The 15293-nt window shown below is 40.9% G+C and overlaps 1 protein-coding gene across 1 annotated transcript in view; it reads left to right on the forward strand.

Annotated features, from left to right (window-relative positions):
• The first annotated feature begins 580 nt into the window (after positions 1-580).
• LOC124238421 (coiled-coil domain-containing protein 150-like) overlaps positions 581-15293 on the forward strand; it is a 67684-nt gene continuing 52971 nt past the window's right edge. Inside the window, exons 1-5 of the mRNA XM_046659377.1 lie at positions 581-623; positions 8391-8554; positions 9884-10104; positions 10225-10403; positions 11993-12061. Of these exons, the coding sequence (XP_046515333.1) occupies positions 612-623; positions 8391-8554; positions 9884-10104; positions 10225-10403; positions 11993-12061 (645 nt within the window). The 5' untranslated portion in view covers positions 581-611. The remainder of the gene's footprint in view (positions 624-8390; positions 8555-9883; positions 10105-10224; positions 10404-11992; positions 12062-15293) is intronic.

Consider the following 15293-nt stretch of genomic DNA (forward strand, 5'->3'; position numbering starts at 1 on the left):
AAGAGAGCAGATTCCAAGTGTTTTACTCTCCGTCTGGCCATCATGGACGAGGATGAAGAGGGGTTCGGTTTTTCCTTTAACGAGAAAACTGTTTGAGCTCTGTATTTTTACTATTTTTTACGCTCATTAACAAAATCGGTTACTTTCCTGTCATTCCGAAGTTACTTGATACTTCAGTCCTCCTGAAACTAAAAACATGTTCTAATCTTGGCCTCTCGCCTGCTGCTGGGTATGTGTTCGCCAGGTTACCCAAGCGCCACACGTTCACTGGAGTGAGACTAGTAACTCCAAGCGGAGAGAACTGGACCTCCAGGAGGTGAGTGGGAGGAAACTACATATCCCGGCGTGCCCCGCTCGCGAGCACAATGGAGCCCTGTCGTCATCCGGGTCACGGGGCTGCGTATTCCGTGCGCGCCGCCGGATTCCAGCCTGGGTCCCGCCCCGGGAGGAGGGCCCTCCTGGGCCGGGAAAACTGCAATTCCCGGCATGCTCTGTCACGGATGCGCCTGCGTACGGGAACGACCGTGCCGGGGAGCGCGTTGGTTTAAAGCGCTGTCTTAGTTCCATGGAAACCGGCCCTCTTGCTGCCGGACAGAGCCACAGGCGGACAGATGGACTGTGGGGTGAGGCTGCCGGGCCCAGGGCGGGTGAGCTGGGAACGGAGGCTCGAGGCCCGCGGGGGACAGTCGGCGGCTCAGATAAGGTCACCATCACCCCTCCCCGCCGTCCCCTCCCCTCCCCGGCGGAGTGTAGTCTTGTCCTCTGGACCCGAGGACTTAATTTACGGATCTTCTGCACTGGATGCGTATGGAAACCATTTAGGAGGAAGTTTGCGTTGGCCTGGCTCCAGCTGAGGGAGGCAGGATAGCCACCAGGGAGAGCCTCCACATAAGCCCCAAAGCCACCTTTTCTTTCTTTATATGTTAGGTTGGAGGTTACAGGTTCCTGGGAAAGCCATTTCGACGTTAAGGATTTTTGGTTTTTGCCACCTGTTATCCTCCCTGGTCTGCTTGTTAGAGTGCAAGTGTCGGGAATTTACTTTGGTTCATTGCTGTTTCCCCTGTTCCTGGCACTTGTGCTACAACAGAACAGATGTTCCTTAAATTTTTGTTGAATTATGCCTCCGTTTGTTTGCCATCCACAATGTCCTGTGCGCTAGGCTCTCAAGATAGAAAAGGGTTAAGAATCTGACCCTGCTTTGGGATGCTCGCATTAGCTTGCCCTTAACACCCACACACTCCTCACGTCCCTGATTGTTAATCTTGGAGTGTCCAGGACTAGGACTAGGTCCTTGAATCCTTTCTGTTCTCCACTATCCAGTCTCAAGGCTTTACAAGCCATGTGTATATTGACAATTCATTTTTGTTTCCAGTCCACACTTCTCCCTTGAACTCCAGATCTGCAACTTCAGTGATGTACTGGGCATCTTTCCTGGTTTACTTTAGTATTTGCAAAACAACTCTTGATCTTCCCCCTAAAACTAGTTCTTCCTAACAGGCTTCCATTGTCTCAATTACTGGCAACACCGTCCTTCCAATTGCTTTCTTTCTTTCATATCTAATCCATCAGGAAGACTTGTCTTTAAAATATGTCCGGACTCTGACCACTTCTTACTATTCCCTTGCTCTCACCCTGGTCCTAGTCAGCAGCATCTCCTGCCTGGATTAATGTAGCAGCTTCCCAACTGGTCTTCCTGCTTCTGCCGTTGTCCTTCTCCTGTCTTGGCGGGTAGCCAGTTACCCAGTTAAGAGATAAGTTAGAGCACAGCACTCAGCTCTGAACCCTCGGGTGGCTCTGAGACTCTGTGAGTTAAAGGCAAGCCTTTACAATAGCCCTTATGGCCCTATGTGACCTGGTCCTGTTACCAGCCTCTGACCTCCTTACTGTTTGTGGACCAAGGCATTCTGACCAAGGGTCTTTGCACTCGCTGTTTACTCTTTCCGGACCTGTCTGTCCCCCAGATATCCACATGGCTCTCTCCTTCACAGGTCTTTGCTCAAATATTGTCTCAGTGAGGCTTTCATTGACAACTCTGTCTAAATTAGAGGCCCGCACCGCAGTCTCTGTCCCGTCCTCTTCCTTGCTTTGTTTTTCTCCATTGCACTTACCACCAGTGAACAAACTATGTGTTTTACTTAAGGTCTGTATTCCTCAAATGGAATGGAAGTTCCATGAGGGCAAGGAGTTTTGTCTGCTTTGTCCACGGCTGTGTTCCCTGGTGCCTATAACAGTGTCTGGCACATGGTTGGCATTCAGGAAATGTTTGTTGGATGTATGAATGAATGAAGACAATGTTACTGACCAAATTATTTTCCAGTGGTTATGATAATCAACATCGGGTCCCTGGCCTGTTATTTTGGAAGCAACAGCATATAGTTGTGCCTATTGCCAGGTATAGGAATGGAGCCTGTGTCCACGGAAGCAAGCAGCTCCTTTTCAAAGTCACCTGGCTTTTACTAGTATATTACTTCTGACCTCGGTCTTATTCATGCCATGCTTTCAGTGAGGTAACCTACTTAGGAACTCCTTGGAAATACTCTCCCTAAACATAGAGACAGAATTGTATTAATTTGTTAATGATATATTTATAAAAGTAGCTGTGAGTGAACTTTTTAAAAAATAAAAGTTTGTATCTTAGTATTTTTATTATTGTTATTATCAAGGATCAGGACTTAGGTTCAAGACTGCACTCAATGATATTTGCACCTTTTCAAAAACAGCACAGCACAGTTATGTTCAAGCTGTAGCCTCTTTGCTAGAATAGTAGCCATTAGAGCTAGGGTTTTTCTTGTTTTTTTTTAAAGATTTTATTTTTTCCTTTTTCTCCCCAAAGGCCCCTGGTACATAGTTGTACATTCTTCATTGTGGATTCTTCTAGTTGTGGCATGTGGGATGCTGCCTCAGCGTGGTTTGATGAGCAGTGCCATGTCCGCCCCCAGGATTCGAACCAACGAAACGCTGGGCCGCCTGCAGCGGAGCGCACGAACTTAACCAGTCGGCCACGGGGCCAGCCCCAGAGTGTTTTTTTGGTTTTTTTTTTTTTGAGGAAGATTAGCCCTCAGCTAACTACTTCCAGTCCTCCTCTTTTTGCTGAGGAAGCCTGGCCCTGAGCTAACATCCGTGCCCATCTTCCTCTACTTTATATGTGGGACGCCTACCACAGCATGGCTTGCCAAGAAGTGCCATGTCCGCACCCGGGACCCGAACCAGCGAAATCCAGGCCGCTGAGAAGCGGAACGTGCGAACTTCACCGCTGTGCCACCAGGCCACCCTGGTTTTTTCTTCTAAGACTGTGCTGCTTAGACTATGAGCTATGGAGTTATGGCGTCTGAGGATTTACCCAGTGGCCAGTGGATTGTGTGTGGGGGTGGCATTTCTGTTACCCTGCGTTGGCCTGCCTGATGAGGAAGGGCAGGCAAGGATGAGTAACTGCAGTGAAATGAGAGTCCCTCCTGAGTCTAAACCGCAACTCATCAGAGTCACTGGGTCCCAAGTCCGTACCTCCGTCTTCCTTTAACAGGCACTCAGGGACTCTCCCTGGTGGATGTTGAGGCTGTCCTGCTCTTGCTGCTCAGCCACCATTGCTTCCTTCTTTGCTTCTGAGGGCTCTCCTTACCGTGACATTTTTTTTCCCCATGGATGGGGTTGGGCACGGAGTGTTTTCAGCTAACCCTGTTTTTTTATTAAATCCCCAAAGGGTAGATTGGCTTGTTTAGTTTTTGAGTCAACTTCTTTGATGATCTGAACACATTCCTAGGTGATTGACCAAGAGGATATGTCAAGAACGACACCATGGATTTCTTTCAAAAGCTTTATCCCCTGCCCACCCTCAGTGTCTCCCAATCACCTCCATCTCCCCTTCCTTCGGGTGAATTTTCTGTAAACCTCCTCCTCCTCAGAGGCTGGGGCCAAGGTGGTTTCTCCTTTTTGAGAGTATCTTTTCTCTCTGGAAGCCTGAGACGCTGCAGTGTAGATCACGTTCAGGTGGGCGTGAGTGATGATGCAAATCAGATTCTTATCCAAACATGTATAGACTTTCTCTTTTTTGAGCAGATGAAGCAATTTAATTAGAGTTGTCTTCCATTTTGTTTTTGTGGCCATATGTCTTCACATCTTTGTATATCCAAAGACTCCATTAATATTTACATGTGCCTTTGTCTTTCCTGTCAAGATCTAATTGAAACATGAAAGGGAATAAATGCACATGCTATAAAATAAATTTTATATGTTTCATGGGTACTTTAGGGAAATATCAGCAAAACTATGACGTTTCAACAAACATGAAAAAATTTTAGGTGGGAATCTGCATCCCATTCAAAATTTGTGGAAAACTTGTATTCTATGTCTTGTATTTTTTCCCAAAAATGGACTTTTACTATATTTGTATTAGTATTAATTATATTATTATTATTATTAATTAATAGAGACAGTCCTTTATACTATAACTGGCTACTTGGGCCTAATAAGCTGCCATGGGAATTGTCCTCCCCTCCCACCTCTGGTACTGCTTGTCATTTCCTTAACCTCCTCCTTTTACTTGTTTCCCCACCAACTACCGTGTGTCAGGAGTGTTTTTGTTTCAAGCAACAAAAAACACTGACTAAAACAAAAAACAATAAAAGTGTATTTTTTTCAAATAAGCCGAGTTTGGAGGTTGTTAGTTTTGGAAAAAAAATAATCGGGTTAATCTGAGCTGCTCTAGCCTTTTCCTTGTGTTTCTCAGGCAGTGGTGATCCCTGGCTCTATGTTGATATTTAAGAGTGAGGCACTGCATGAAAGAGAGCTTGCAGAGCTCTGAGCATCATGGGGGGCTGAAGAAAGGACAGGTGCCCCATTTCTGCCTTTTTATCAGAAAAATGAAAATCTGCCCAGAAGCTCCTTGCAAACTTCTGTGTAAGGTCACATTGGCCAGAATGTGTCACTTGGGTGTGCCACTTGTAAGGGAGGCTGGGGATATGAACTTTTCAGCTTCTTTTGGAGAGAGGACAAAGGAGCCAACTCTGTCTTCCAGAAGCCCCATTCAATACTCTTTCGTTGCTTTTTCTCCTCGCCGCAGGCCTGGTTTATTTCCAGGTTGGCAGTAGCCAGGCGGCAGGTGAAGAAAATGGAATGGAGGGTGAACCTGGGCAGTGTTTCTCCATTGTTACCCCTTCATTTTCTCCCCACCCCACAGTATTGGTGACTCCCCCAACCCTCGCCCTGGTTTCATGACAGCAGAACAGCCCTAGAATCTTCTTCGGGCTCTTGCTTCTGTTACCTGAGGAATGCTATCCTGGCCCATGTGGTAACATGAGCAGGAGTCTCCAAATCTGGCTTTTTTCAGAAATGTAGGTGAACCTCACTTCACATCTTTGTATATCCAAAGACTCCATTAATATTCACATGTGCCTTTGTCTTTCCCATCAAGATCTAATTGAAACATGAAAGGGAATAAATAATAGAGAGCTTCTTTACCCTCATGTCCTTAAACTGATGGTTAACAGAAAACCTGTTAGCAAATTCAAACAGATTATATGTGTCAGAAATGCATTCTGTTTCATAGAGGAGCATAAAAGAAAGGAATCCTGGTCAGAAGCAAAAAAATAAGAGCAAAAAATAAAATTTGTACCCTTTGACCTACATCATGTCCCCTCCCCCACCAGCCCCTGGCAACCACCATTCTATTCTCTGTTTCTATGAAATCAGCTTTTTTTTTTTTTAGGTTCCAAATATAAGTAATACTATACAGTATTTTTCTTTCTCTGGCTTATTTTACTTAGCGTAATGCCCCCCAGATTCATCCATGTTATTGCAAATGGTAGGATTTCCTTCCTTTTTGTGGCTGAATAATATTCCATTGGGGGTGTGCGTGTTATATATATACATCTTCTTTATCCATTTATCCATTGAAGGACATTTAGGTTGTTTCTCTATCTTGGCTATTGTGAATAATGCTACACTGAACATGGGTGCGCAGATATCTCTTTGAGATACTGATTTCGGTTCCTTCTGGTATATACCCAGGAGGAGGATTACTGGATCATATGGTAGTTCAATTTTTAATTTTTTGAGGAAACTCCATATTGTTTTCCATAATGGCTGCATCAATTTACATTCCTACCAACAGTATTTAAGGGTTCCCTTTTCTCCACATCTTTGCCAATACTTATTATCTCCCTTTTTGATAATAGCTGTCCTAATAGGTGTGAGGGTGATATCTCATTGTGGTTTTGATTTGCATTTCCCTGATGATTAGTGATATTGAGGGCCTTTTCATTTACCTATTGGCCATTTGTATGTCTTTGGGAAAATGTCTATTCAGATCCTCTTCCTATTTTTAAGTTGGATTATTTGCTTTTTTGCTTTTGAGTTGTATGAGTTCTTTATACATTTTGGATATTATGGTTTGTGAATACTGTCTCCTATTCTGTAGGTTACCCTTTTTTTTTTAAAGATTTTAGTTTTTTTCCCCCTCAAAGCCCCCCAGTACATAGTTGTATATTGTTTGTTGTGGGTCGTTCTAGTTGTGCCATGTGGGATGCTGCCTCAGCATGGCTTGATGAGCAGTGCCATGTCCGCGCCCAGGATTCGAACCAATGAAACCCTGGGCCGCCTGCAGCAGAGTGCACGAACTTAACCACTCGGCCATGGGGCCAGCCCCTGTAGGTTACCTTTTGAAATAAAAAGCAGAAGTTCTGAGGCTCTAACATACAGCATGGTAACTATAGTTAATAATATGGTATAGTATACCTGAAAGTTGCAAGAGTACATCTTAACAATTGTTACTACAAAGGAAAACAAGAGGGGTTAACTCTGTTAACTGTGTGAGGTGATGGATCTGTTAATTATCTTGGTCTTGATAACCATTCTACGATGTATATAGATATCAAATCATCATGATGTACATCTTAAATATATATAATTATATTTATCAAATATTCCTCAATAAAGTTTAAAAAAAGAGTGAAAAGAGAATGAGGAAGGCCATTCTCTGGGACCTGTGGAGGGAATATGGAAGGTGATGGAGTGCTATTTCAGGATGAAGGAAGGTCCTGGATACTTGTAGTAGTGTTATATTGACAAGAAGCACAGCCTTTCCACAGCCTCCTGCCACACTTCTTGCCCCCTTAAATCCTGCCACCCATTTTCCCACTTCTTTAATTCCTGTCTTGGGGCCCACCTTTAGTGACTTGGACCTGAAGCAGTCCCCACTTCCACGGCCTGGGAAGTGAAGGGAAGGGAGACACCTGATTACACAGCAAGTGGGGGAGAAAGATGTGTTCCTCATATCCCAGTGGGACCTTGGTGAGCACATTCCCATAGGAACACTACTGCTAGTGATGATTAAGGTTTACAGTCTGATTAGTGTAGAAATGTTGGATGGAGTTGCAGGAAAATGTCCTGAAAGTTTCCACCAGCAAGCTTGTCATTGAACTTTGGGCACATAACTCATTTAAATGCTGGCACTGCTTATGAGCTAATTCTGCTTCTGTCACTAACACCTGAAAGAGTAGTCTCGCTACTCCCATTTACTCTCATGTGATTTTGTGGGAGGAGTCTGGAAATTTGATGTCAATAGCTGTAGAAGAGTCTTTGCTATGTAGTTAAGTTTGCATATTATTTTTAAAAATCGCAGCTTCAGTGTAGTTGGTAAATTTATTTTATGACACCCGCTCAGAGGTCCAAGTATAGAATTTTTTTCAGAAAGCTTAGATGGAAATATGTTAAAATGAAAATGGCTGGTAATAAAAGAGGTAATAACTCCCTTAACCAAGTCATAGGTCCTAGTGTGTGTCTAATAGTAGCAGATAGGATAGACTAGATTACGATGCAGTAACAAACTACTCAACAATCTCAGTGGCTAATAGCAACATAAGTTTATTGCTCACTCACACCGGATATGACGGACGGGTCATGTCATCTTCACTCTGGGATCTTCGCACTTGGAGCAAACCCTGCCTGGGATCTTGCTCATCTCATGGGAGGAGAGGGGGAGAAAGAAAGAGACGGTGAACAACAAATTGGCTCTTAAAGCTTCCACCTACATTTAACTGACCAAAGCAGGATACATGGCCATGCCGGAGCTCAAAAGGACAGGGATGATAATCCTCCCACAGGAAGGGGCAGTGATTTTTTTTAATTTTTAATTTTTCTTATTTATTTATTTATTTGAGGAGGACTAGCCCTGAGCTAACATGTGTGCCCATCTTCCTCTACTTTATATGTGGGACACCTGCCACAGCATGGCTTGCCAAGCAGTGCCTGGGTCCATGCCTGGGATCCAAACTGGCGAACCCCAGGCCGCCCAAGCGGAATGTGCAAACTTAACTGCCACGCCACTGGGCTTGGGGCAGTGATTATTTTGAACAATAATAGGACCTACTACACTAATATTCTGCCTTTAATCTCAGGTGCATATGGAAACTACAATGTCCAGACGGGTCCTCTCTCCAACCCACATCAATGCTACAGCTTCTGAAACATTCACAGTACTTCAGCAAAGGATGAGAATAGTTGAGGAACAGACCAGTTCTCTGAGGGATGACCTAGTAATGCTGGACTTTGGTGAAAAAAGGTGACATGAAAAATGAATTAGATCTCTATAGGTTGAAGAATTTTGCTTCATTGGTTATTAATAAAGAGTCACAGTGTGGATGGTTTGGCAGGAAAATAGGTATTTACAAAAGAATTGAGAAATAACAGTTTCTATGTGAACATTAATTAGAAAATATTTGCAAGATAAAGAGTTGTCATCCTGTAATAGAGCCAGTACCACTATTCCTCTAGACAGATTTTACAGCATATTAATTAGGTGCACAAACTTTCGTGGCCTGTTCACCTTCAACACTTCATTAAAAACAAACATGTAATTTTTTGTGTAATTAGAAAAAATGTTGGTTATTTTTTAAATCAAAAATAGACTGATATTAGTTAAGGTTAGTTAAGGTGAACATCGAAACTTGATTCATGCCGTTAACATGGTCTTCATTTTCTTTTCCCAGATTTGTTGTAAATTAAAAGTTTTAAGTCTTAAAAAATATTTTATAATTTAGAATGAGGTACTCAGAAAAAGAACTTTTTATGCTTTGTGGTGCTAAAGAAGTTATTGCCATTAAAAGTTGGATTATCAATAGCCTGAGGACTCTGGGTGCTTAAGCAGCCAATATCAAATTCACTGCTGTGATTTTCTTTAAAACTATATGTATGTTTGTCTTTCGTGAAGACCTAAAATTACTATAGGTGGTATCTTAGCACCCATGGAATAAATAACACTTTAGCAGTTAAAGATTAAATATGTACAAATGTTGAGTATGTTGGAACAAAATAGGAACATTTATTACGACCTTGTTTAAAAATTTTCTAAAAATATGTGAATTTATGACCTCCATGCTAACTTTAATCTTAGTTTACCGTGATAGAGTTAGCATTTAACGTGTTTTATGTATCACTTGTTTTTATATACAAAAAAAGTTCAGATTAAAGTAATCAACTGTTGAGCCTGCCTTGGTGGACTGGTGGTTAAGATTCGGTGCTCTCACCGCCGAGGCCCAGGTTCATTTCCAGATCGTGGAACCACACCACCTGTCTGTCAGTTGTCATATAGTGGCGGCAGCTCACATAGGGAACTACAAAACTAGCAACTAGGATACACAACCGTGTAGTGAAGCTTTAAAGACAATAAATAAATAAATACATGAAAATAAACAATCATTAAAATGTCAGTAATGTTTACCCATCCTACACTGGTCTCACCCTCTTAACCTAATAGTGCTCTCTATAGTTACATTGGAGGGGCTAACACATGCTTGTTGACTAGGGAATCTAATTTTTATTCTTAGTAGAAATGTTACATTGACTAGTGGTTAGGATTGCATAATATTGTTATATTGGGATCTTTGTCCAGAGGCCAACTTGAAACGCCAGAGTGTTTAGAAGCATCTGTGAATCAGAACATCGTTAGTCCTATCCAGAATGAAGTACTTTGTTCAGGAAGGACAGATATTTTATGGAAGAACTGTGAGTTTCTGGTAAATCGAATGTGCCATCTGGAAAGCCTCATCCAGTCCTTGAAGATGAACATCTTTCGTCTGCAAACTGAAAAGGATTTGAATCCACAGAAAACAGGTATGGAGAGAAGAGAATCATGAGAATTTGGTCCTGCATGGGTGCTTGATGAGTTTATGATTCTTTTCCTTTCCTGGCCTTCTTTCAACTGCTCGATGCCCCTCCTGCGCTGTCTGGTAGCTTTTCTGAAGGATCGATTAAATACAATACAGGAGGAGCATTCCAAGGACCTGAAGCTGTTGCATCTCGAAGTGACGAATTTGCGCCAGCAGCTAAGAGACGTAAAAGAGGAAGAAGACAAGGCACAAGACGAAGTGCAGAGGTTGACTGCCACGCTGGAGATTGCCTCAGAGACAAAGGTTTGAGTCCAGAGCTCTGAAGCGCACATTCACTGTGTGTTAGCTAGAGGAGGCAACAGACCCATAAAACTCAACTTTAAAAATAGGTGATGTTGATGTGAGGATTCTTTGGATTTGAAATTTATCTACATTGATAACCTAACCCATTGTGTGCTATCAGTAATTGAGTATTTATAGAGCCCTCAGCCTGTACACGTGACCTTGGGGGTCCAGGGATACAAGGTAGAGTCTGTGCTCTTCAAGAGCTTATAGGCTAGCTGGGAGAACAAGGGGTAGCATGAGAAATTGAATAGAGAAAAAATAAGACATAGGAAATGTCAAAGGACAGTAGAGGACAGTAAGTGAATATTGAAGGGTAAGTGTTGTGTATTCAGGTGGGTCGAGAGGGTGTGAATGCCCTGTCTAGAATAGATTAGGGTAGGCCTCAAGAAAGAGAGGACTTGAGCCGAACCTTTAGAAGGCAAAGTAGAAAAGTGAGGACATATTAAGGAGCACACACACTGGCAGCAAAGAATAAAGACTAGGAAAATAAACTAACCGTTTTGTTTCCTTCCACGGGCCAGGCAATATAATAGATGTTCAACATGTTATTTTGTTTAATCTTTGCAAAACTTCATAACCTAGGGTGTTATTGTCCCCATCTTAATGATGAGTACTAAAGCCTAGAGAGAAGTCACTTCTCCAAGATCACACTTCCTGTCTTCTTCTGTAACCCACGTGTGAACCTACATCTTTCCACTGGGTGCAGTTAGGGGGAAATGCATAAACTAGCCTGACAGGAGTGAGTATTTGTTTGTGGGAAATAAGCTGGAAATTAGCTAGGGATCGCATTATAGAGGATCTCAAAATCAAGAATAGTCAGTAGTTGGGCTTGATCTTATGGGGAGTGATTAAGATTTTTGATAAGGCAGTGACATAATGAAAACAGGAAAACGAATCTGGCAGCAGTGAGAAGAGGAGAAGAGATTGGAGGCAGGGAAACCAATTAGGAATCCATTGCATTATTTGGGGCATGAGCCTTGCTAGGTCTGACCTAGGGTTGTGGCATTTTGAAAGAAAGAGGGATGTTCTGTAAAGAAAGACATGCTAGAATATGGTACTGGATAAGGGCCGGAGGTCAGAAAGAGACAAAGATGACTGAGGCTTCACGTCTTGGATTGCAGTGTGATAAATAATAATATAAAAAAGAATAAATAGTGAAAGCTATGTTTTTCATCCTCAATTCCTAAGCGTGGATAATATTTGAGGCTAGAAAAAGTACTTAAAAAAACAGGAGTATACACTGTAAGAAAAATTTCTGTCAATTATCAAGTTCTCTGATGATTGAATTTTATGTAGGAAATTAATGTGACTAAATTTTTTAGGATCTGAAAGGGAAGATGATAGAAGTCATGAATCAAAGTAATCAGATAACTTTCTTTTTAAATATCTCATAGTAATAATTACTTCAGACTCAAGATAGGAAGTATTTATAACCATATTCAGAAAGCATTTATAGGTTGCCACAAAAAGGTCTAGATTTGAACGATATAGATAGTTTGTTCCTATCATTCCAGGTTATTTAGAACCTTTTCTCCTTCTACTTTTAGAAGACTGCAGCCATCATTGAAGAGGAACTGAAGACCACAAAACGTAAAATGAACCTTAGAATTCAGGAGGTAAGATAAAAAGATGCTGGAGGGTGGCGAGGTGTTGGAATTGCAGAAGGGAAGTCAAGAAAGTAAATAGAATGAAAAGAAACCTTTGAAGAAGGAAATATGTGACTATATACTAGGAAGGTTTAAAAAATATGCCACATGAAATTCGAGTGAAAGTGCCTGCCTTTATTTGACATTAAGCCTTCTTTTGCCTCAATACGGCCATAAAACCAGAGATAAAAAACATCACTGCTCTCTGAGCCAGGAGGGAGACAGTTACCATAAAATGCATGCGGTTGCCCGTACACTAGAGTTAAGTGAACACCTTCATACAAAGGCCTTTTAAACTAAAGTTGTGTTAAAAATAAAAAGATTTTAATAAGCCTGCTCATCTAATTTTACCTTGAAACCTTCATTTCAGCCTAAGTTTTAGGAGGTAACAGATTGAGAATTGTGACGTAGGTGGCTGCTAAAAGCTGTTGGACTAAAAATTTGCAAGTGAAAACAGTGAAAGAGAAGACTTACTAACTTGATAGACCCTGACAGCAGCCTGAAAGCTCACTCTCCCCTGACGGAGTACGAACTGATGTCAGTCCCAATCAAAAGGGTCAAGTTATGTTTAAAATAGTCTGTTATATGAAACAGGTACATGTACTTTTTAGGAAAATTCTCATGCAAAATTATTTTTTAAATTATGAACTTCAGTGCTTAAGGTGGTAAGTGTAGCTATCTGGAAAATTCTCTTATGTACTTTATTTGCCAGTAATTACTGATAGAAGGATAATTGTTCACAGTTAGAATGTGTTAAGTTTAGCACAGTTTTTATTTTTTAGACATTTTAATAGACTTTTTTTAGAGAAGCTTTAAGTTTATAGAAAAGTTGCATAGAAGACAGAGTTTCTGTAAACCCGCTCTCCCCACCCCACAGTTTCCCCTATTATTAACATCTTGCATTAGTCTGGTACATTTGTTACATCTGATGAGCCAGTATTGATACATCATAATTAACTGAAGTCCACAGTTTATCTTAAGATTCACTCTTTGTTCATTGCAGTAACATACAGGACAGTTGCACTGCTCTGAAAGTGCTCTGTGCTCCGTGTACTCATCCCTACGCACCCCAGCCCCTGGCAACCACTGATCTTTTCACTGTCTCTATAGTTTTGTTATATTTGGAGTCATATGGTGTGTAGACTTTTTGGACTGGCTTCTTTCACTTTGCATATGCATTTAAGTTCTTCCGTGTCTTTTCATAGTTTGATAATTCATTTTATTGCTAAATAGCATTCCATTATATGGATGTGCCACAGTTTGTTTATCCATTCACCTATTGAAGAACATCTTGGTTGCTTCTAAGCTTTGGCAGTTATGAAGAAAGCTACTGTAAACATTCATATACAGGTTTTTGAGTGGACATGTTTTCATCTTATTTGGATAAATACATAGGAGCACAATTACTGGATCATATGGTAGGCTTATGTTTAGCTTTGTAAGAAACTGCCAACCTGCCTTATAAAATGGCTGTACCATTTTGCATTCGCATCAGCAATGAATGAGAGTTCCTGTTGCTCCACATCCTCACCAGCGTTTGGTGTCGTCAGTGTTTTGAATTTTTGCCATTCTAGTAGATGTGTAGTGGTATCTTGTTTTAATTTTTAATTCCCTAGTGCAATATGATACTGAACGTCTTTTTATATGTGCATTTGCCATCTGTATATCTTATTTGGTAAGGTGTCTGTTAGATCCTTTGCTCATTTTGTAACTGGGTTGTTTGTTTTCTTATGTTGAGTTTTGAGAGTTCTTTGTATATTTTGGATACCAGTCCTTTATCAAATATCTGTTTTACAAATATTTTTTCCCAGTCTATAGCTTATCCTTTCATTCTTTTAACATGTCTTTTGCAGAGCAGAAGCTTTTAATTTTAATGAAGTCCAATTTATCAATTTTTTCTTTCAGGGATTATACTTTTGGTGTTATATCTGAAAAGTTGTCAGCAAGATTTTTCTGCCATGTTGTCTTTTAGAAGTTTTATAGTTTTGCATTTTATATTTAGGTCTATGATACATTTTGAATTAATTTTTGTGAAAGATATGAAGTCTGTATCTAGATTCTTTGTGTGTGTGTATATGTTTACTTGTTCCAGCAGCACTTGTTTAAAAGACTATCATTGATTGCCATTTATCACTGTTTTTTACTGGAAAAGTCTTAATTCTGAGTGCTGTGATAAAATCTTGGATTTTCATTGAGCTCTATCAAGGACCCACAGAAGGGCTGTCTTAGTCAAAAGGCATCCTGAGGGCAGTGGAGCACTTTGCTAGGGCTGCCATAACAAAGTACCACAGACTAGGTGGCTTAAATGACAGAAATTTATTTCATATTTCTGGAGATGGAAGTCCAAGATCAAGGTGTTGGCGGGTTTGATTTCTCCTGGGGCCTCTCTCCTTGGCTTGCAGATGGCTGTCTTCTCACTGTGTCCTCACATGGTCTTTTCTTTGTGTGCACATCTCTGGGGTCTCCTTGTGTGTCCCAATTTCCTCCTCTTATAAGCACAGTCAGGTTGGATTAGGGCCCACCCTAACAGCCTCACTATAACTTAATCACCTTATTAACAGACCTGTCTCCAAATACAGTCACATTTTGAGATACTGGGGGTTAGGGCCTCAAGATAATAATTTGGGAGGAATACAGTGCCGCCTCTTACAGAGGGCTATACAAAGACAGAATAAATTTAGTCTGTATCTTCCTAAGAGATAAGAAATATGCATATATATAAAATCTAGTTCTGATGAACATAAAATGGATTAACCAATTGCCTTTAATAATGCTTCAGAAATTTGTACCTCAGTAGTATAATTATCAAATAGATTCCCTTTATAAACCACTCAAATTATATCTTAAGCAAATTATACTACATAATTTGATGCAGAGCTTAGAAAAATATATTAAGCTACTCTATATTAAAAAGAAATTATAATCTGATAGTTGTAGTATCAGATTATTATAAAATATAGCCCAAACCAAAAACTATGGCTCATGCTTAAATAAGATTGACTATTTAACTGATCACTGGATGAGGAAGGAATTTCTAAACTCGAAAAGAAGGAACAGAATTATAAGAAGCTCAATAGAGATTTGGCCAAATAAGAATTAAAAATTTGGGGACCGGCTGGGTGGCGTAGCGGTTAAGTTTGTGCACTCTACTTCAGTGGCCTAGAGTTTGCCGGTTTGCATCCCAGACAAAGACGTACACACC

Source organism: Equus quagga, chromosome 4 (assembly GCF_021613505.1).
Source record: "Equus quagga isolate Etosha38 chromosome 4, UCLA_HA_Equagga_1.0, whole genome shotgun sequence".
Taxonomy (NCBI): domain Eukaryota; kingdom Metazoa; phylum Chordata; class Mammalia; order Perissodactyla; family Equidae; genus Equus; species Equus quagga.